Raw genomic sequence first — 24330 nt, 5'->3', positions numbered from 1 at the left:
TCCGCCGAGTCCGCTAAGTAGATCGGACGGCGAACGCGACGCGGCGACACTTTATTCAGATTGTTACAGAATGAGGAGAAAGAAAAAAAAAAGCTGGCGGTCATGAGTGTGTGTCTGTGTGTGTGTGCGTGTCGCTGTTTGTACACACTCACTCTGCCTTCATTGGTTCAATTGAAGCCTCATCTCCATATAGTTTGTATGCAATTACATCTGAGCGGCGCGCTGAGTGCCTCTATATGATTGTGTCTGGATACTGAGTGCGACTGCCGGTGTGTGTGTGCGTGTGTGTGTGTGCGTGTGTGTGTGTGTGTGTGTGTGAAGGATAATTTGTGAGAAAGAGCAGCGATTCATGCTCGATGTGTGTATATGTTTATTTTGTGTGTGTGTCGACCAATTCAGGGTTTGATTTGTGTGTGTGTGTGTGTGTGGCTTTATGGGAACATTTGTGCAGACTTGATGGTGTGTGTGTTAGTGTGTGTGTTAGTGTGTGTGTGTGTGTGTGTGTGTGTGTGTGGCTTTATGGGAACATTTGTGCAGACTTGATGGTGTGTGTGTTAGTGTGTGTGTTAGTGTGTGTGTGTGTAATTTGTGCCAGAGAAAAGCGATTCATGCTAAATGTGCGTGTGTGGTTTTATGGGTAATTTGTGTTAGCGGTGTGTGTGTGCGTGTGTGTGTGAGTGAAATCTGAAGGGGAATATACATTTATATGCATATACATGTACGTAGGGATATACGAGCGAGTGTGTGTGCGAGTGTGTGTGAGCCCGGATGAGAGCGCGGGATAAGCGTGGAGTGTGTTTCTAGTGGCTTGTTGGCCGCTCGCGGGGCTTTAAAGGGCACGTCCGTCAAAATATGGCGCGGCAGAATCTCATTCATCTGCAATAAACAGCTAATCACACTCAGAGGGACGAGATCCCACTCAGACACACACACACACACACACACACACACCCTCTGTTCACTTTCAGAGGACGAGCACCTGACAGACATCAAGGTGATTTGCTGTGTTACTTCACTTCGAGTCGGCTCATCTGCTCATCCGCTGTAACGTAACCCAACGAATGACATGTGAAGGGTAGTTTGACTGAAAACGTCTTTTTCACAGTTTTGTTCCCAAACGAGTTCAAATAATACGCCCACAACACCGCGGCCCAAAGACAAAACTTCTACATCTGGGGAAAGTCTTTTAAGGTAGTTAGTTTTGAAGTTTACTACATTGATTTTTCACTCGTTCGTCTTACGCGGTGCCACAAACCGGTGCTCAGGTGCTGCACACGAGTCTTACAATGGCAGGGAAAAGTTTAACAGAGAAATAAGTTTCAAAGGCAGCTCGCAGCTCCCCCTGTAGGCTGCCGCAGTGCTCGTTATATCTAGCTTTTCTTGGCTCCAGGTGCAAAAACTCAAAAATGAACAAAAACTTTGCCGTCTTTCCGAGCGCACACACAACTGAACCGTCAGCAGTGCGGCCTCTGTGCATTATAAACAAAATAGCTGAAAGACAGCACGTGAGGTAACAGACTCTGTTATATATTTTATTTTACGGCACTTTTATACCTGGAAATGTATCTTATTAACCTTATTTGTACATAAAAATACGCCCTACCTCCTTCCCATGGGTGATGCCATTGTTGTGTGACATCAGACAACTGTAACAAGGAGGAACTCTGACTTCCATTTGACTTTTTCTCGTAGGAGGTTGGAGTTGTTCTGAGAAAGGAGCTTAAACCTTAAAATATAAAACTTTGTCTCGCTAAAGGAAACATCACAGGTCATTAAAATCTGCACAGTTGGTCAGGAAATAAACACCACCCTGTTTATTAGATGATTATGTTATTGGCCCGATGTCGACTCACAAGTATCCAGTAATTAAAGATATAAAATGCAACATTTCTGCAATAAAATGTCTAAAACGGACTCAAACATTGTACAATATTTTATTGAGTTATGAACACAGATTATCCCAATTGTTTCGTTGTTCCCTGTCGCTATAACTTTTCAGGGCCAAACGGCAGATTATACGTGAGAGAGTGAGGAACAAAGTCCCTAAATGTGACATAAAACTATAAAACATTATGTCGTCTGCAAACCTGATTTCAGCCCTGACAGCAGCGGTGGTCATTTAACAAGAAAGACAACATTTCCCATGATCCCACAGACATCAAACTACCTCTTCTGTTCTGACGATTCACTCCAGATTTTGTCCTTTCCGATATCATGAATATCTTCATCATGTCGTGTGATTGATGCCTCTCCGTCCTGCTCTTTGTCTTCCAGGCTGAGCTGTTCTCCAGTCAGTGTGAAGCCCAGCGAGCCGCCCTGGAGCAGATGGCCATCAAACTGAGAAGCCTGCAATACCCGTCACCGGCCAGCAGGAGGCACTACAGCCAGCTGGCCAGGAACAACAGGTAAACACACAAGTAGACGTTTTAACAGAGCTGATGCTGTTGCGTCAGGGTCGTGAACGTACCGAGACGACTTGGCGTGTTCAAGACTTCCCTCGGTCGAGCCAGATGACTTCCTGTTCGCTCCCTGCACACATGAACGTGATCAAGATTATCTTTGTCCAACTTCCTCTGAAAAAACAGTTTCTGTTGGTGTGATTGTCTAACGGACAACCAATCAGATGGTGCGCTCCATTTACCTCGGGAGTTTGCAGTCGGAGCTGGGAATGATGTCGTACCCTGTTAGCTATTGTTTACAAGGCATTACACAGTATTTTGTGCGTGCAAACACCGAAGCAACACGTCCACAGATAGAAGTTTAACACAAGTGTTTGTGAGATGATTTAATGAGACACAAGTAAGACAGTTTATTCTACAGCTTTCACTGTGATTGATCTGGGAACGAGAACCATCTTGGATTTTTTAGGTCGGGGTTGGTGAGGTGCGTCCGACTTTCCCACTTCAAAAGAGCGACGAAGCGTGTGACGTAGCACCGATTGACTCACACAAGTTTGTGTTGTTCTTAGTCTGTTTCGAACAAGAAAAAAAAAGGCTGCCCGGTCCGAAACATTCTCACAAGACAACAACATGTGTTTGACAGATTGATCTGAGTTTTTCTTGAGCCTGGACGGACCTACAGACTGGATGCAATCAGAGCGAATCTGGACTGTGTTGGGTTGAGACTGTCCCGACTCAAACAAAGTCTCTAACAAAGCAAACTGGGAAGAGACAAAGACAGTTACAGTCCCTTGAACTGAGTGAATAGACCCTCGTAGGACATGTTGGGAGCCTGAATGAAGGTTGATGGTTCCTTCTTTAGAGCAGCAGATGAAATGTTGGTCGTGCAACCCTCTTTTCCACTGCTGAGGTGCTTTTGAGCAACACATGTAAGTCCCGACAGCTTAATGTCTGTGTCGGAGTGAACGGGGCCTCGAACATCCACGTCATCTAACAGCATCGATAAATAATAGACGAATGGAGACAAAATGGATGATTAGTCTCTGTTGTGATGAGACGGACAGAAGGAAGAAGACGACACACAACAGCACAGTAACATGTGACGACACACACAGTCGAGTGTAATCACCGCATACACACACGCACACACACAGTTTGAGTGTTAACAGCAGTAATCTGGTGTGGCCAGGCTCGGCTCGGCGAGCGCCGTCTTTGGTCACGCTGCCTGTCGGCGTTTCATCCGCGGCTTTGAGGAGCCTCCCTCCGCGGTTATCGCTCACACGCAGGGCACACACACACACACACACACACACGCACAAAGTTGTGTGTATGCAAATGAAAAATGAAGCTCAAATTGCTCACTCCGAGTCTGTAGTATGTTTTTGTTCTGCGGACTTTGTTGGTGTTGTCAATGTGTCGTCACAGTGAATTACATGAAGGATGTGGTGTGTCCTCAGTGCAAGTACTCACACACACACACAGAGAGACACACACAGACACACACAGACACACACGGGAAACACTGATTTTGTTTGTGTTTTTCGGTCCTCTGTGGACGCTGTAATGTTTCAGTAATTTACACTGGATGTGTTGGACACTAATTGGTTATTCATATATTAGTTGCTGCTCTTCAGATTTACATTCCTGTGTGTGTGTGTGTGTGTGTGTCCAGTGCAGCGGCGTGTGGGATGAGTTTCGTATTAATTGGATGTTGCATGTTTTTTTTTTTTTTTCTGTAGCTGCTCCGAGTTCAGCTCAGTTGAGATTTCTGGTTTTGGTTCAGTTGGAAAGAAAATGAAGGTCAGACTGAATTATTTACTGATCTCACACAGAAATATCTCAATTCTGAACGAACGCCAACAAAAATGTAATAAAGACGGAATAAAACATCACTTCTTTAAATGTATATACAGCTGAAAAACGCTCAATAAATGGCTCCTTCTACTGAATGTTTACAGATTTTCTTTTTATTAATTAGTAAATTAAGTTTTCATTTGAATCTTTAAGAAGAAAAATATAACTCCGATTAGTTTTCAACGGTTTCTAAATTAAAAATGATCCAAATTGATGAGCATGTTCGGGGATTTCAAAGAAAAGTAAACGGAAGTTTACGTAAAAATAGTGCGTCCAAGAAATATTGATCATTTAATTCATTTATAATCAGCTGGAGCTTAAAACTCTCTTAAAAATCTCTCATGTTATTGATATCCTGTGTCTGAAAAAGACCAGTGAACGAGTGAATGCATACAAATAAACTAACGAATGAAAAGGCAGCGTGAGCGAATGAGCCGATGAATAAATAGATTAATAAATAAATGAATGTTTTAATTATCTAGTGACGAAAACGTGACTGATTGAGTAACAGGATGAATCAAATCAAATAAATACAAATGATTAAATGAATGAATTAATGGCTGGAGTGAGTGACTGGATGAATAAAGAGATAAATAAATGAAATAAAGACATTAGTGAACTTATTGATGAATGTTTCAATAATGAATAAATGAGTAAACTTATAGATAAATGAATAAGTGAAACAACAGAGTGGACGGATGACGGCAGGCGTCTCCGTCTCCGTCCTGCTCGTCTCTGGTTTCAATGTCTCTGGATGAATCCATTAGAAAGACGAGCGTCACTGAATCGCCTCATAAATCCAACAGAGCCTCTGACTGAAAGGTGACGGCTGCCGATATGACTCATTCAACCTTTCACTCCATCATTCCCTGTCCTCCTCTTCCTCATAAACCTCCTTCTCTTTTATTTAGTTTTTGTGTTTTCTGTCTTTCATCTTCTTCTCTATCTCCCTCCTATAACTCCTCTCTCCATCCTCTATCTTCGCTATGTTCCTTCTTCTTCTTCTTCTCCGTCCTCCTCCTCCTCCTCCTCCTCCCTCCTTCTCTCTGCTGTATGGAGGATGATGAATTAGAGACAGTGGTTACAGCTGCTATCGTCGTCGCAGCAGCAGGCAGCAGAAAGAGAGAGAAAGTGGAGGATGATGGTAAATCCATCCATTTAAGGCTGACTGGAAAAAGACTGCATGTGTTCAAACCAACAGTTTCTAACATGACAAACAAACAAATCCTAAAAGAGTAAAAAACAGTCGTAATAAAGGTCCAACCAGCTTTTAAAATTCTGCAGGTCGTTCTCATGGGTTCACCGTGATCATTGGGATCGAAGTAAAGTTTAACTTGGGTGAACTTTGACAGATAGCGAGCAGTCCTGACAGCCATCTGGACTCCAGCCAGAGTTTAGTTGCACATTTAACCTCCTCTGATGGAGGAAGTCCACATGGACAAGCAACGGCTTGTAGACAATGAGTAGTCAGATTAAATCGACTGTGTTAAGCTCAACTAACGAGCTTGTGAACCACCGACGACACCGAGTTTGAAGAAGACGTGGATCAATTTCACTTTACTTCTTTCTAGTGTGACCAGCAGAGGTGTGGAAATTTCTTGAGCATAATCGAGAGTCTGCGGTGTCGTGACATTGCTCCCATTCTCGGACATTAGGCTAACGTTACTTATGTAGTAGTCGGATGTCGGAGGGAGGCAGAGATCCTCTAAGACAGATGAAGAAAAAACTCACTCTATTTTTTAAAACGGACATCTCGGGGGACATGTTGGATTCTGGACGAGACTTCTGCCTCACAACAATCACTAATCACGTAAGCCATTTCCACCTGAAGCTAACGTCTGCAGCCATAAATAATAACTGTTAGAGCGAGCCAAGCTAATCAGCCGAGATCTGAGGAGGCGCTGTCTTAAAACAATATTAAAATTAATAATATAATAATATATAATATAATATTGTAGATTACAACACACGTGTAAGACACTGCAGATGGATACGTGTTTTGTTTTTGTCATGTTAATGTGTTGAAAAGATGCAGCTTTTATTTTGTAGACTGCTGTAGTCTGATTATTGGTAGGACTTTCAGAATAAAAGATTTGATTTCAGTTCCTTTTTTATGTTGGTTTAATGTTGGTAAATGTTTAATCATCTTAATGTTTCATATTCTCGTTATAGGTTTTTTTAAAACTTCGTCTGCAAAGACAACAAATAAACGTAGTAGAGTAAAAGTTCAAGGTTTGGATCTGAATTATAGACGAGAAGAAGAATAAAGTAGCATAAAATTAAACACTCAGGTAAAGTATAAGTACACCAAAAGTACAGTACTTGAGTAAATGTACTCATGTTACTCCACCTCAGTAGAAAATCATTTTAAGCGATCAAAACTTTTTCCTCACTGACTGAAATGTTTGTGTAACTTGTTCAGACACTATTATCTTTTTTTTAATATGTAGATTTGCACATATTCACATGATACACTGTACAACCTATTGTCTCCAGTGTTGACTGATATTACGAAGAGTTAGAAAATGAATAATAGATTCCTGTAATTCGAATTTCCTCAAGTGACTAAATGTCAGCGCGGCTCTCGGTAACACTCCCACGCGCTCGTCAGCGCAGCGTGACGGGAAGCGAACCTGACACTTCAAACGCTGTGTAACTGTCCCGGTGTCGAACGCAGCACCGCAGTGCCGCCACGTCGCTCCTTCCTCTCCGATTTGTCTGTTTTCTCGTCTTCCACCCCCCCCCCGAGAGATCCTGCTTTACAAAGCGTTTAGTTAACATTAGTGTGAGAACAAGACGGAAACGATGGGAGAGGAGGGGAGGGAGGGGAGTGGAAAAACGACAAACGACAAGAGAAAACAATCTGCGCGAGCGTTGTATCTGCTTCATCTGTCTGAGGGAGTAAAGGGCCGCGCTGCTCGTCGCATAATGAGGAACGGCGCCTCGGGGGAAGGAAGCAGCGCTCGCTTCCTCTTGCTTTCTTCTTCTTCTCTGTTTGGTTTTTATTTTATTGAGAATCACTCGCAGTGGAGGACGAGAGGGTGTGAAGAGAGGGATGGTTGAGGAGGTGGGAGATGTTTGGTAGATGAAGAGGAGGAAATGATGGAGGGATGGAAAAGACGATGTGAAGTGAGGATGAGGTGCAAAAATACGTAGAGAGGTAGAAAAATAAAGAAATGGAAGTGAAGCCATGTCAGAAAGTACGTCAGCAAGCCAGTTTTTCAAGTGATTAAGTTTTTGGACACCTAGATGTTTCTAGGAGAATAGATATTTAGTTTGTGGTCAAATGTTCAGAGTTTGACAACATTTTTTGAAAGTGGAGACATTTTCTGCGCTAAAGAAATGTTCAGGAAGTGTTTATTTGGTAAGCAGAGGAAAAAATGGAGGAGATTAATCGGGAGATGTCGGGGGAAATGAGGAAAGTTAAGGAACAGAGGAAAAAACAAAGTAAGGAAACAAAGTTGGGACAATCTTGGAAATTAAAGTAAAGACAGTTTTAGAAGCCGGTGACATTTCTCAGGAGACTAAATACGTTTTTGGACAGTGAAGAATATTTTTTAGACATTTTGGTTTGTGGGAAAAATTTCAGAATTTGAGGATATTTTTGTAAAGTAGAGATATTTTCAGATATTCAAGACAATTTTCTAAAGAAGGGACATTTGGTAAGGAGAGGACAATGATGGAGGAGGAACAGGAGACATTTAAAATCAGAGAGAGTTTATCGGATATAATAGTTATGTGTATTCAATTTAAAAGTATAGAAGTACAAACTTGAGTTCAGCCTGATAAATTCAGTCACTTGAAGGTGAATCCTAAAGCTTCAGTTTTTTGAAGGAGCTTCTTTTATTCTGTCTTCTTGTTTCTATAATTTAATTCATCGTTCACTCTCTCTAGTTTACTCTTCTTCTTCTGACTCTTCTTCTTACGACTCTTCTTCTTCTGACTCTTCTTCTTCTGACTCTTCTTCTGACTCTTCTGACTCTTCTTCTTCTGACTCTTCTGACTCTTCTTCTTCTGACTCTTCTTCTGACTCTTCTTCTTCTGACTTCTTCTTCTGACTCTTTTTCTTCTGACTTCTTCTTCTGACTCTTCTTCTGACTCTTCTGACTCTTCTTCTTCTGACTCTTCTGACTCTTCTTCTTCTGACTCTTCTTCTGACTCTTCTTCTTCTGACTTCTTCTTCTGACTCTTTTTCTTCTGACTTCTTCTTCTGACTCTTCTTCTGACTCCTTTTCTTCTGACTTCTTCTTCTGACTCTTCTTCTTCTGACTCTTCTTCTTCTGACTCTTCTTCTTCTGACTCTTTTTCTTCTTCTGACTCTTCTTCTTCTTCTTCTGACTTCTTCTTCTGACTCTTCTTCTTCTTCTTCTTCTGACTTCTTCTTCTTCTTCTTCTTCTTCTTCTTCTGACTTCTTCTTCTGACTCTTCTTCTGACTCTTCTTCTTCTGACTCTTCTGACTCTTCTCATGACTCTTCTTCTTCTTCTTCTGACTCTTCTTCTTCTCATGACTTCTTCTTCTTCTGACTCTTCTTTTTCTTTTTCTTCTTCTTCTTCTCATGACTCTTCTTCTGACTCTTCTTCTTTTTCTTTTTCTTCTTCTTCTTCTTCTGACTCTTCTCATGACTCTTCTTCTTCTGACTCTTCTTCTTCTGCTGACTCTTCTTCTTCTGACTCTTCTTCTTCTGACTCTTCTTCCGACTCTTCGTCTTTCTATCTTTCTATTTTTCTCTATATTACTACTGATTGATCCATGGACGCTGTATATTTACTTTGATGACACGTCGAGTTTCTGTGTGTGCGAGCGTGTCTATTCTTGTTTATTGTTTAATGCGTGTGTGTTGCATTGTGGGTAACTGCGTGCCGCCTGACGATCAGTAGGTGTGTGTTTGGGTTTGTTTTCGGGCGTTTCAGTCGTTTTCATGTGTGTGTGTGTGCTTTTTAAGAGTGTGTCTTCATGTGTGGTCGCCTTGACAAGGGTGTACGCCTGTGTGTGTGTGTGTGTGTGTGTGTGTGTGTGTGTGTGCGTGTTGTCGTGGAAACGCCACGGGCCTGACAGAGCTGTCAAACTGTCGTCTTCGGCGACCGGAGAATTCCAAACAATTTCACTGCTAATGTTGAGAAACGTGTTGGCGATCCCCGCCGAGACCGAAACCACCGAATATATAAATAATAAACACACACACACACACACACACACACACACACCTTAACAAAACGGCTGACAGTAATGTGTGTGTTTGAGCAATCGGCTCCTGTTCCAGCAGCATAAATATTTGATGTGATCCTGTGTCGAGGAGGAGGAGGAGGTGAGAGGACAAGGGAGGAAGAGTGGGGGAGGAGGAGGAGTGAGGCGGGAAGGGGGGAGGCTGGAGGAGAGGAGGGATGTCGAGAGAAGATAATGTGGGAAAGAAGAAGAGGAGGAGGAGGAGGGAGGAAGAGTTAGGGGAGGTGAACAGAGACTGTGGACAGGAGAGCGATGATGAGGTGAGGAGGAAACTGAGAGCAGGTGAAATATGGGGAAGAGGAGGAGGAAGGATGAGAGGGAAGCAAGTGAAGGAAGCAGGAAAAGGTCAAGTAAAGTGTGAAGAAACTGAAAAGAGACGATGGACCACAAACCTCCACTGGTCTCTTCCAGCCCTGTAACTGTCCCAGTAGAAATGAGATCTGATGAAATCAAAAACTAATCAACTGATGAGCCTCTGGAGAAACTGTCTGAGCAGCAGCCTGGAGGGACGAGTCCGTCTCCCCCCGGCCTCTTTAGATGGAAGTCAAATAATCCAGTTTTAAGTTACAACACATGTTTTTGTCCATCTGTTTGTCGACCGCCCGATAAACCTCAATACCAAAGAAGAAGAGAGAAAATATCAGGGAAGTCACCAAAAGCTGATTCTTCTTCCTCTTCTTCTTCTTCTTCTTCTTCTTCTTCTTCTTCTTCTTTTTCTTCGTCTTCTTCTTCGTCTTCTTCTTCTGCCTCTTCTTCTTCTGCCTCTTCTTCTTTTTCTGACTCTTCTTCTTCTTCTTTCTATTACTAATGATTGATCCACGGAGGCTGTATATTTGCAAAACTTGCCTTTGGCCTAGAAAAGCGATTTTAAAAACCTGTGAGGTCGTCACAATGTAAAGTCTGTGGATAGAGCAGGAACTCGTGAGCAGGGGGCTGCAGGAGAAACACTACTGCACATATTCAGTGGGCTGCATAACCAGGAAATACACCAGGAAGCGAGGAAGTGTGTCTTTTGAATGAAAAAGACCCCACAGAATCAGAACCAGTCCTTTTGTTTTCCTGCTGAGTCACGGTCGGTGACGTCCTGCATGTGTTACACCTGTAACAACCGGCAGAATCGATCACTTCGTCCTCGCAGCTTTAAAACAAACTGATTTCTGTTCCCTGGTTTCTGGTTTCTGTGTTTCTGTGAGTCTTTATCTGTCACTGTGTCTCGCTCTCCATTTTCAGCTGCATTCTTTATCAACATAACAAGATGCATATGTCTCTCATCGCCGCAGGACAAAACAATATTACAATAATACAAGAAACAATAACAGAAAGTAGAACATGTAGGGAACACAATATGAATAATAACAAAAGGAAAATTGAATTACGACAATAATTCAGCTCAGTAATCTCTTTCTCTCTCCGTCTCTCTCTGCTTCCAGTCTGCAGGAGTTTGAGGCCGAGTACCAGGAGCTCTGGGATTGGCTGATGGACATGGATGCCATGGTAACGGACAGCCATCAGCTGATGATGTCAGAGGAGCAGAGACATCACCTCTTCAAGGTAAGATGAGCTCATCTGTCCTTCTGTCTGTGACTCAGGGACCGTCCTCGCTGGCACAACAAAGTTTGTCTTTACATGCGAGAACTTCTTTTTCTAGCGACCTTATATGTTTTGAAGAAGCTTTCCGTGTAGTGTGAAGTCTCTGCCTCTAATGTAAGAGGATTTACAAACCTTGTGTCTTAAGTGTTTAGTCCATGAAACTGGACCTCTTGAGGATTTCTCTAAACATCGTCATCCATTTTGTCAGCCTTCAGCATGAAGAGGAGAGGCTGAATGCGAGTCCGTAATTGTGGGGAAGTCTGGACGTTTGGATCCAGTCGACAGGTAGAAAAGTGTTGCAGGGTTCTGCCATCAAGTTCTGACTGAAACGGGTCTGTCAGGCACTTGTTCTTCTAAATTTGGTTAAAAGAAACGTGTAAAAAAACTTCTCGAAACTCAAACTTTTCTCGATTTTTCACAGCAGCAAGTGAGTAATCAAAACTATCGAAACAAACATTGTACTGGACGAAACAACGGGATAAGTAGGCGTACATTAAAAAGCAGAGGTAGCATCACAATCAGTGTGTTTACAGGAGGGATGTGACACCAGAGAGCATCTCCTTCAGTTTGTGTTTGTCCGAGTAGAGAGGTAATCAATCATGGACGGCGTAGTGAAGTCTATGTGTGGGAAACACTGGCCCGTACAGCTGTGTGGATCTACCGTTATCGCTAATTTTGTGGCCCTTGTTCTGCTGTATATCTTTTATGTACTTAGCTAAGTACGTATGAGGATGATGTCCTCATTCTTCATCCTGCCTACAAAGCTCTGATTGGTTAATTGATTGGGGAAAGCGGTAATCAATCAATGAGCACAGAACCAGATGTATTTTGAAATCACAAAGAAATCTGAGATGTGAGCTGCAGGTCGAGATGTCTGGAACCGCACTGAGACGTGTTTACAGTCCATCCTCAAGGTAAACAAACAAAACAAGACTGCTTCACCAGCGAGACTCACAGAATCTTAAACCGCATGTTTTGCAGCTTGAGACATGCGTCATCATGCATGACGCAACGGTGCTGCATCAGAATACACCACTGTCCTATCTCCCTGCTTGATGCACGTTTATGCCCCAGAAACACATCAACTTAATCACATTTTCTCACCTGATTTGGCAAATCTGAAGCAAATCTGCACTGTCTCAAGTCTGTTCGGCTCGTCCTGTGTTTGCTTCAGGTGTCACACGAGGACAGAAAACGTTGAGGGAGTCGAGGAAATGAGTCTCTTTCATGTCATGTGAACTTTTTCTGCTTGACATTACACAAGTCATCGTTTTATGTCGAGAAATGTTTGGTAAAGTTCAAACCTGCTGGAGATACTCCGCTTGTTGGCTTTACTTTGGTTTCACTGAGGACTGTCGACTGACGTCATTCATCCCTCCCTCTACCTCATCCTCCACGTTTTCCAGGAAACCACATAAAATCACAGCACAAGTTTGACTTGCATTATTTGTGGGGACCCTCGTTGATGTAATGCATCCCCAAGACCCTTAACCTTTAGAAATAAATGCCTCACCCAAACCCTGACCTAAACCTAATACTAACCCCAACACTCAAACAAAGTCTTCACCCTCAAACAGCCTCGTGCAGTTCAGAAAAATGTCCTCACAAAGCAGAAGGTCCTCACAACGCCGGTTAAAGCAACATGGTCCACACAAAGATATGAAGACAACCACACACACACACACATGCACAAGTGCGTGCACCCCATCTTCATCCTAACCAAGGAGAATGGGATTACAAGGCATAGCCTCCCTCATAACCATATCATAGAGAAGTGTGTGTGTCTGTGTGTGTCTGTGTGTGTGTATGTGTGTGTGTAATGACTTCACTGCAGCCAAATGAGACAGAGGAACAGCATGTGTTACGATTAGAGATCTGAGTCATCCTCCTCTGTCCTTCACACACATGTACACACACACACACACACACACACACACACACACACACACAAACACACAAACAGACCCGTACACTCTAGAAAACGACGATTTTAAAAATCATTTCATAATTTTTTTGATCAAATCAGATGCAGCGATCATCCTGCTGTGGACTGAGTCTACTTGTGTTTAATGCAAATTAACTTTGTTTTCAAGTAAATTTCTTATTTGACTTCAATGTCAAACAACTTCCAGAGCGACTGGTGGTGCCACGATTAGCATAACATTATCTGTAACGGCACAAGGCAAGCGCGTACGTGCACTTTGTGTTGGGTTTTGTCGTCCTCTATAAATATTTATTCTCATTGCACAAAGTCGCTTAAAACTGGAGAATCAACTTCTTTATTCTAAGATTTTTACCACTATCGGGGGAGAAAGTGTAAGATTTTGAAAGGTCGTGTTGTTACTTGAATCAAAAGAGACTCAGCTTAAAGTCAGATATGTCTGCTATGATTACAAGCAGCTGAGTGAGAAAAGAAAATCACACCAGCCTCCTCACTTTCGATCTCAGCTGGAGATTTTGTGCAATATCTCCCGCATCATGAGGAAAAACTCTGCAGAGCCTTCAATTCTTTTAGTTAAAATCCTAATAAAATAATTAATCTGATTAAAAATACAATGTCCTATTTCACATGTTAACAAACCTCCAGATAAAAATAGATAGTTTTAGCTAAAAGAACTGGCTAATGACAGGGACTACGGATGGAAAGTAGCTAGTTAGCTAAATCCGGTACAAAGCATCTTCTCTCATCTCGAGACTAATGTTATTTTGTACATTGTCCCTGATACAAATAAACTTATTAAATAAATAAATAAATAAAATAATGTTAGCATGCTAGCATACTGCTGGAGAATCATCAGGATTTGTCCTCTGGAGACCGTGAATGTCCGAAAAATGTGATCGTCTCACAAGTTTCAATCAAAATCGTAAATGAAATCTAATTGTGGTTTTGGAGAATCGTGACAGCGCGACTACAAACTCACGACACACATTTATTTTCATCTCATTAATAACACACTCTTCACACTCAGCTACACACCGGCTGTCATGCTGCTCACACACACACACACACACTGGTTGTTTTTCGGGGGGTTGAACCGCTGACATCTCATTCTCTCCTTACCCAGAAGGCACTGCTGTGAACCAACACACACATAACTTTGTGTTGTTTTTTTCGTTCTTTCTCTCTCTCTCGCATCGAAACTTTTCTTTGTGTGTGTGTGTGTGTGTGTGTGTGTGTGTGTGTATGTGTGTGTGTGTGTGTGCGGACATGATTTATTTAGTGGCCGATGAGACTCACCTGCCCTGCGAATTATTGATAAGTGTAAAGATGAACCTAATTTCTCCATAGGAGTCGCACTTAAATATTCATCTCCGTATGAATATTCATGGTGGCGATGATGCATGCATGAATTTTAGATGACTCTGGAATCGCTGGGCATTCTTCTTCTTCTTCTTCTTCTTCTCTCTCTCCTTTTTTTTTTTTTTTTTTTTTTGATGTGTCAACTCTGCTGTTAAAATATTGATGTGGAGCTCGACAGCGTCTCCTCGCCCGGTCCAAGGTCGCTTTCTTATACTGTTTCTCTCCCTCTCCAACACTGAGAGCTACACAGACAGGCCTGTATACTCTAAGCTGCTTATATGAGGCTATTTTTATCTTATATATCACTCACTTTTTACTCTGGCGGCTCTGTCTCTGCATTTCACACAGTGGCTGATAAGTTTCTTCATATCCTTAAAGCCAAAAAATGCCAAACACACCGAACAAACGCTCCAATGACAATAAAAGTCAACGTGCACATATACTTTATATGTTTCTCCATATATTTAGTAGTTTGCCTTTCATTGCTTCAAACCAAATATTTTTAATATATAAACACGTTTCACGGCTATCTTTACTCACATTACAAACAAACTAGCACTGAAAGGAAAATAAATCAAATTGAAAATGTCAGCTTTGGCTCTGCAAACTTCTGATATCATTTTTAAATTTTGGACATTTGAATTTCTCCAAAAAGGAGTTGAGTAAACTTAATGAATAATGAAAAATGAAAAATGAAAATATTTGGCTGTCGCTTGTTGTAGAAATAAAGTGAAACCAATGTTTAAAACATCAGCAGGTTGGGTCATTAAAGTTCATTCTTCAGGGACTGTTTTTTAAATGTTTCTATCATTATGTTTGTATAAATATCTGTGAGCTTAACATAGATGGTGAGGACGCTAACCTATATGTTTGTGCATATGGTGCACTGTGAGGGAAATTACAATTCAAGAAAAGTAGAAAGCTGCAACAACTTAATTATTAGTCCACTTTGCTTGGTAATTGTCAGGTACTCGGTTTCCTCTGTCAGTTAAAGTTTAAGGAAATGGACACAACTGCAACAGTGCAGCTTCACACTCTGTATGGTAGAATAATGGGGAATTGAAAGAGGGTTTAAAGGGAAAAACAATAAACAATTTTTAAGTTTTTTGCCTCTGTCTCAGTTTAGAGATGGTTTTAAGAGTCAGATTAAGACGGTGAGATGTGGCTGAAAGCTCAGGAAAAAGATATGATATGGAAGACTTCTGCATTAAATCTAAAAACAGCTCGATGTGTTGACTTGAGTTGTGTACTTCACCTTATCAGATTTTTACTATACAATTATAGTAAAAATCAATTACTACACAATCTTTAAATCAAGGTAACGATTAATTTGTTCGCCTCATGTTCAAGGAGAGAGTCAGAGAGTGAAGAAGGAAGTCAGCGAAGGAGATTAAATACAACCTGAGTTAAACTGAATAAGCTGGAACATTTCCTCCTGAGTCACGTCAGATAGAGTTTAATCAGAGATGATGGTTGTTTAAAAATAAAGACAACAACTCGCATTATTCCACGTTACTTACATCTTTTGTTTTGTTTTGATTGAGCGACCTCTAGTGGCAGAAATTACCCTGAAATTAAGATATTTACTTTCCTTCCTACAAAAATGATGAGCAAATACACACACAGGTAACCTTCTGACAATATAATCAGATTATGTGTCTTCTCTGTCTGCAGATTTATTCTCAGCGGGCCTGAAGTTTAACGTCCTCAACAGTTTATTTAAACTCTTTAACAGTTATTTATTTAGTTTCACCGTGTTTGCCTGCCTGCGTGTGTGTGTGTGTGTGTGTGTGTGTGTGTGTGTGTGTGTGTGTTCGTTCCTCACCCCCTTGTTGTTTTTTTTCCCTCCATGTGACCGTTAAAGAAACCTCGCTGTGCTCGGCTAAAAAATGCTGGGGGGACTCGACCCTGTAACCATGGCAACGCCAGGGCCCAACAAAAGTTGTTCTTTTCGGAGGTGTGCGTGTGTGTGTGTGTTGGTGTGTTTGTGTGTTTGTGTTTGTCCGTGTGTGTGGCGTGCGACTTAGAAAGAGCGAGAAGGGAGAGCGTCTGTGTGTGTGTGTGTACGTGTTTGTGTGTGTTTCTTTGTGTGCGTGTGTGTGTTTCTTTGTGTGCGTGTGTGTGCGTGTGTGTGTGTTGTGTGTGTGTGTGTGTGTGTGTCCTCCGGAAAAGGAAAGCTGGGCTGACAGTTGTTTCTGCAGGCAGGCTTGGCAGGCCGAGGCTCTACTGTTTATTGTGATGTTAGATGGAGGCACTTATCAACCTTGGAGAGAGGAGGGAGGAAGGAGGAGAGTGTTTTGTGTGTTTTGATACAGATATATGTGTGTGTGTGTCTGTGTGTGTGTGTCTGTGTGTCTGTGTGTGTGTCAACTTAGAACAACAACAACATTTAGTAAATCTTTTCAAATCAGTGGTCGACAACTGGAAAGTGTTAATTAATTGAAAAAGACTCACTTATACGCTCACTAGTTTTTATTTGAGCTGCAGTGTTGATTAACAAAACCAAACTCTTAAACCGAAATCACGTGAGTTGATCTGCTAAGTTTTCCCATAAAGTATATCAAGGTTTTTTTAAAGTTACGCTGACGACGGTGAGTTATTCCTCTGACCCGATCCAGTTTCACAACAACCGAGCTAAAAGAACTGAAAGGCAGATAAATGGTCGACGCTTGTCAGATAAAAACATGTTAAATTTATTGCAGTGACTAATATTAATTATATCTGAAGTATTTTACACGTATTGGACGACATGACAGCAAGGAAAAATATCTCGTTCGCCCCCTGGTGGCTGCCGTTGACCGTTCTTCTCCGAGTGCTCGTTTTCGTCATAAGTTTGTTATAAAAAGGGGTAAAAGGTCATGATTGACAGCTGAGTTGGCGAGGTGTGCAGCCTAGACTCCGGCTCCAGCTGACATCATCAGTCCAAGATGGCGGCACCCGGCAGTGGCAGGAAGTGGAGATATGTTGTTGACAGAACATGTATGCTTTATTTTGAAGGCCACTCAGGGCTTTTCTTCCTGTGAAAACAGTTGTTTAATGTGTTCAGCATCTCCTGAAGACCTCGCAGCTTGTTTGTGGAAATAATAACTCATGATGACAGTGTGTTTATCTCAGATTGATGGTGGTTTATAACAGGAAGTCTTCAGCACAAACTGGAGGTGTTGAGCGTCACAAGTTGTCGGGTATCGCGGTACAGACCAGACCTCTGACGGGTCGTCGTGTAATCGATTTAGTGGATCGAAAGAAAATAAGTTGGTTCCAGCTTCGAAGAGTCTTTGGGTTTTGGTGTTGTGGACAAAAGACTGCTGAGTGATGTTCGTCTCGACCAGGCCGAGTCATTTCTGAAGAACATCAGCTGATTCTGAGCCGCGTCTGATCCGTCCCGGCTCTGATCCGGACCGCTTTTGTTTTCTATCATTTCCTCCTGCAGTTCTTCCTCCGGCTGTTTCTCGTTTGTAATTTAGACTTTTTACTGATACACAATGTGTTTCTATACGATAAACACACATCAAATATGTGTGTGTTCTCACTTTGTGTGTGTGTGTCCACGCTTTAATGTTTCCCTGTGCATTTTTATTAGCTGTGTGTGTGTGTGTGTGTTCATTTCTCTGTGTCTCAATCAAAATTTTACCACGGTCAGTGAAGTGCCACACAACCACAAACACACACAAGCACACACGCACACACTTCTGGGAAATGAGAGTTGGCTCCGCCTCCTGTGAGACTCAGGGCCAGAACCTTGATCATCAATTGGCTGAACTACAGGGGCCTTGATGTGTGATTGGTTGACAGCACCTACAAGGTCTCATGCTTGTTTCATCTCCCGGTGGACACACTCACACACACACACACACACACACACACACACACACACACACACACACACACACACACCATCTGGATACGCACCAACAATCAGGGAAACACAGATGAAACACAGGATGAAGAAAGTGAGAATGAACAACATGCACACACACACACACACACACACACACACACACACACACACACACACACACGCCGGAGAAGAAAGGATGACAAACACACACAAGGACACAATCATGTGAATAAACAATGTGAGAAAGAGAAACGAGACAATCACTGAAACTCCAGCTGTGCAGTGAGAAGCTACGCGTGTCTGACGTGATATTACTTTAAAACATAGATTTATTCTGACCTGAAAGGAGTTCGTTTGTGATTAAACAGTGAGAGCAGCATATAGCATTTCCATATAGCTGACATAACCTGAAGCAAATCAAGTTAAACAGATATTTAATCATCCAGTAATTTAGTTAGAGATCTTCTATTTTAGTTGCCAGACTTTGCCAGGAAATGCTGGATCCTACACTTCCCACAATGCAGCTCTTTTCTTTTAAATTACACCCTCACTGCCTTGTTAATGAGCACATCTTTCCAACTCACCAAGTAGCTAAAGCTCACCAGATCATAAGCGCAGCGGTGTCATAACATAAAGTAGAAATTTTAACCTCGAGAAACGTAAAGTTTCAGGATATCTGCGGTTTGCAGAAATGTAAATGTCCAACATTCATTCTTGCAGCTGGTTTGACGCTGTCCAACACATTTGAATTGCCATCAGCCTCAGCTGCAGGTTAGCTGCAGGTTAGCTTGCAGGTTAGCATTTTCAGACGGAGCTGCTTTTGTCGCTGTATCCGATGATTTTGACTTCTTCGACTCGTTTGTTCTCTGAGTGATGGACGACTTCAGGTCAGGAAGGGGAGGATGAAGAAGTGAAGTGTCCGATGTAGATCAGCGGAGGGACGCGTCGCACGGGGACAAATCAAAGACTTTTCACTCAGGACTTCATTTGAAAACATTTCGTTGCATTAAGTCATCACAGATGTCTTCCTCTCCCCCTTTTCTGTCTTCCTCTCTCTCCCCGTGGCGAGTTCCAGTGGAGTCCAACTAATTACAGTGGCTATCAGGGGTGTGTGTGTGTGTGTGTGTGTGTGTGTGTGTGTGCATCCCTGCCGCTAAATTCTCATTTCAAATAGCCCATGGTGCTCTGATGGAGACGCACACACACACACACACACACTCACACACACACACACACACACACCTGCTCATTAACTGGATTCCAAAACCAATCAGTGTGAGTCCGACAGAGGAGCTCTGTCTGAGGCCACACACACACACACACACACACACACACACACACACACGTAGAAACACAGTGTGTTTTCACCGGTCGTCTGGTAATGTGTGGTCCAAAACAAGAAGAGAGACACTGAACTGATTAAACACTCACAGGCTGATACAGAGAGAGAAAAACAATACAGTTCAACTTTATTTATCCAGATAAACTCAGTTTAAGACTTTAAACCAGACTGACGTTAGAAGTCACAGCCGGCAGATAACAATACTGGCTGCTGGGAGTGTGACTCGAAGCAGAAAACTACGATTCTACGCCGATGACGCTGTTTTTTTTGACACGTCGACACGTTGAGCAGCTTTACTCCAGAGACACTCGATCACAAATCTTCACCTTCGTCTTAGCTTTGACCCATATTTCTGTGTTTTCTACTTTATGAGGAAAGTCCTCAAAGAAACTGACTTTGACTTTTTGTTGTTCGGTCTTTAAAATAGTGAAAAATGTCGATCAAAGCGGAAGATGACTTCCTCAAATATCTTGTTTTGACTCCAACCCAACGATAGTCAGAAGAAACAAGGAAATATCCACATTTAAGAAGCTGGAATCAGAGAATTTTGACTTTATTCTTCAAAAAAATATTCAAAACAGGTGTTGATTAATTTACCAGTTAACTAATCGATCAATCGTTGCAGCTCTAAACACAAAGCTGACGGTAAGCTAACGCAAACGTCCAGCAATCTGAGGCTGCAGAATCAGTGACCTCTTAAATCACTTTCATCAAAACTGACACGTTATTATCAGCATGTCTTTCCTGTTATACTGATTAGTAGAGTGCGTACCTCCGCCAGAATAAATGTTAGCCAAGTACGCTTCTGCAAAACCACACACAAGTTAAAACTGAAATTTTTTTTATGTTGCTTATGCTCTGGTTAGGTTTCGGCACATAAACCACTTGGTTAGGGTTGGAAAAACATCATGGTTTAGTCGCCACAATCACCGTTAGGGATGGTCCGACTTCACGTTAAAAATAACAGGTTTAGTCGTCACACAAACATCGGGAAATATCTCCAGGTGTCCTAAAAAATATCCAGTGGTGTGACTCCAGCTGCGGCCAGTATTCTGCAGCCTTGTTGGTTGTAATAACGTCACCTTCATCCCCTCTGTTTGGTACAAATTTCAACCTTGGACGTATTTGTGGTTTCAAGCGTTAACTGCTAACATGATATCCTGAACTGGACTGTTATAAGAAAGTCTTTTCTTAAAAATGAGTTTAAGATTGATTTTAAAGAAGAGGAGCCAAAACAGCAACAGCTTTGCCCTCTGTAGTCGAACAGTTTTATCATGTTGTTTTACCAAGTGAAGCCTTTTGTAACTCTGAAAAGCGCAGTATAAATAAAGTTTATTGTTATCCTTATTATTTCTTTGAAGGGGTCTCGTACAGACAATGTAAGCTCATAAAATGTAAACATAACTTTTACTTTATGTATTTGGGAAAATGACCTGTGATCTTGTGTTTCTGTGGAGGAGAGCCTCCTGTCGAGTCTGAACGATAGACACAGAAATGAAACCAAATACAGATTCACAGTCGGTGTTTCTCTCTCCATCTTAAACCCTGAGGGCAACAGTGAGAGTACGCAACCTCAACAGGAGGCTGAGCACACACACACACACACACACACACACACACACACACACACACACACACACACAGTTTGGGTTATATTGCAGCACAGAGTCATGCCTGAGAAACACACAGACGGCTTAAGTCCTCTATCCTCTGAGATCTCCCGGTCTGCTTGTCAGTCTCTTTTCCTTCTTCTGTTTTTCTTCATTTTGTCTTCATTGTAACTGTCACATATTTTTTTATATGATACTGTCATTCTATCGTTAAATGTGGAATTGGGTTAGGGTTACATTTAAAGCAGACAGTAGTACAGATAGGGCTGCAGTTAATAATTATTTTCATTCTCGATTATTTTCTCGAGTTGTTTTTGGTCTTTAAATGTAAGAAAATGTTTTAAAATATCGACCAGTGTTTCCCAAAGTACAAGATATTCAGTTTACTGTCACAGAGGAGGAAAGAAACCAGAAAATATTCACATTTAAGAAGCTGAAATCAAAGAATTGTGACTTTATTCTCAAAAAAAAAAAAATACTCAACCCGATTCATAGATTATCAAAACAGCAGGTGGTTGATTTATGAGTTAACTAATCGATTAAACGCTGCATCTGCTGACGCATTTCAGTGATGATGGATTGTGAAGAAAAGTAAGAAAAATGAAATTAAAATAAAAACCAAACCTTAAGAAAACGTTTTAATATCAAATAAGCAGCAGAGAAACAAACATTTCCGTACGCAGATGATGTTATTCTGTCTGCTCGCTGTGCGTCTGACAGCTGTTGATGCTTCAGTCTCGTGTTCGCCGACTTTCAGCAAAAAGGAAAAGTCAAGAAAAGAAGGAAAATGTGTGAGAATGAAACACGGAGAGGACGGAGGAAAAGAAAAAGAAATTAGAAATGAAACGATAAGTGGGAAATAATTTGTTTTAGCTGCTAAAAAACTGTGACCTGCAGTGAATTAGGTTTTGATATGCACCTTTTCCAGCTCCCCCCCTCCACCACCCTCCATTCCCAGACAGAGCGAAGGATGAAAGAAGATGAATGTTAACCCAGGAGAAAGAGAGAGAGGGAGGAGGAGAGAGATAGCGGGAAGCTGAGGGAGGGAGGGAGAGAGAGAGAATCTTTAATTAGAGACAGATGACTTTGCCACGCCTCAGAAGGCTGGAATTACACTGCAGGCTATGAGGCGAGGCTAATTTCACATGTAATTGTTGCTGCAATCCTCGCTGTGCTGCGAACGCTCCCAACCTCCCTCCATCCGGAGAGAGCGAGGGAGGAAGAGGAAGAATTAGACGAGGGAGAAAGAGAGAGAGAGACGAGGAAGGAAGAAAGACTTTACAAAACGATTGGAAGAAAAGTAAAGTAATTTGTTGCTGCGAACGTCTGTGTGCTGAAAACACTTTCAGACTTGTTACTGTAATACCAAGGAGGAAGGAGGGAAGAGGAGGAGAGAGGGATGAAAGAAAAGGGGAATTGAGAAAAAGGAGGGAAAGGAGGAATAACAAGGTATTTAAAGAAAAGGGAAAGGAAGTAAAGAGGAAATGCTGGAAGGAATCAAAGAATGGAAGAAAGAAAGATGGAAAGACACAAGAAATGACAGAAGGACAAGCTGGAATTAAAAAAGGAAGGAAAGAAGAAGTGAAAGAAGGAAGGGAAGTAAGGATGGAAATGAATGAAAGAAAGAAAAAGGACGCAAAAAATTAAAGTAGAAGGAACCAAAGAGGGGATGAAAGAAGATGAAGGATAGAAAGAAATAATTTTAGGATGGAAGAAAAAGAAAGAAAGATGGACGGGAGGTTAAGAGGGGCGAAACAAGGATGTAAGGAATTAAAGAACAAAAGGAAGGAAGGCAGGAAGGAAGGAAGGAAGAAGGAAATAATGGAAGGAAGAAAGGAAGAAATAATGGAAGGAAAGAAGAAAGGAAGGAGGGAAGGAAGAAGGAAGGAAGGAAGGAAGAAAGGAAGGGAAAGAAAGATGGATGGGAGGTTAAGAGGGGTGAAACAAGGATGTAAGGAATTAAAGAAAAAGGAAGTACAGAGGAAATGAGAGAATGATTTAAGGAAGGGTAGAAACAGGGATGCAAAGAAAGAAACAGGAAATGGAAGAAGGATGAGATTTAAGGGGGAAAGGAGGGAAAGAATGAATGAATGAGGGAGCAAGGAAATAAGAGGGATTGAAAGACGGCTGGAAGGACAGATGAAATTACAGAGAGGGTAAAGGAAGGAAAGAAGAAAGGAAGGATCGGATTAGAGGAGAAGTAGAAGAAGAGCGACTGGAGGACCCACAATCTTTAGAATCAGAACATGCTGATCCGTCGTCATCCGTCTCTACATTTACATTATTATTAATCCAGAATCCTCTAACAGGTCTTCTCTAAAAGCAAAGAGAGGAGGGGAAGGAAGAGGAGCCGGAGAATGAATGAATGAATGAATGAATGGATGAATGGATGGATGAATGGATGACTGACTAACAGATCTGTTCCTGTAATCCACAGCAGAGTAAAGACGTGACCTCTGAACGTTTAAAGAAAAGAAGAAGAGAAATCTGTCTTCAACCGTTTAAAAAAAACACTTTGAAACAGCAAAAATCTCTCCTTATCCTACAAAAGAAACGTCCTGCAGCTCAGGAAAATCTCTATCACACACACACACACACACACACACACACACACACACACACACACATACACACACACACACACACACTTTTCTTTCTTTCTTTGTAGACTGATATTCCCTTTTCTTCTCTCCAGAGACCTGCAGAGCTCTGCCGCTGCCTCGCTGTGTGTCTGGTGTGTGTACAATGTGTATGTGTGTGTCTGATGTGCGTACAGTGTGTGTGTGTGTGTGTGTGTGTGTGTGTGTGTACAGACGTGTGTGCACCAGGCAGGATGTGTCGAGTCGAACGCTTCCTGGGTCAGACGTCCTGATGTCGCGTTTTGTCGTTTGTCGCAGCTTCTTATATGAGCAGAGAGCCGAAGTCCTCCGGGACACACACTGTGTGTGTGTGTGTGTGTGTGTGTGTGTGTGTGTGTGTTTTGTCACATACGTCTATATATTTTCAGTCTCTCAGTCAGTTTTTGTGTGATTTCAGGTGTGTCTTTGTGTGTGTCGACACAATTTCATATGTTGTATGAGTTGTCTCTTGTTAACTTTAACAGTCACCACACAGTTAACAAGACACTGATATGTGGACGTGATGTCGACAACAATGATCGAGATATTCGAC

At 41.9% G+C, this 24330-nt stretch overlaps 1 protein-coding gene across 1 annotated transcript in view; it reads left to right on the top strand.

The window, feature by feature from the left end:
• Positions 1-24330, top strand: part of akap6 (A kinase (PRKA) anchor protein 6) — a 154611-nt gene that overhangs the window by 69697 nt on the left and 60584 nt on the right. The window contains exons 14-15 of the mRNA XM_073483069.1: positions 2275-2405; positions 10909-11029. Coding sequence (XP_073339170.1) covers positions 2275-2405; positions 10909-11029 — 252 coding nt within the window. The remainder of the gene's footprint in view (positions 1-2274; positions 2406-10908; positions 11030-24330) is intronic.

Source organism: Pagrus major, chromosome 16 (assembly GCF_040436345.1).
Source record: "Pagrus major chromosome 16, Pma_NU_1.0".
Lineage (NCBI taxonomy): Eukaryota > Metazoa > Chordata > Actinopteri > Spariformes > Sparidae > Pagrus > Pagrus major.
Note: the sequence above shows the minus strand (reverse complement) of the source record. Positions and strands in the feature narration are given on the sequence as shown.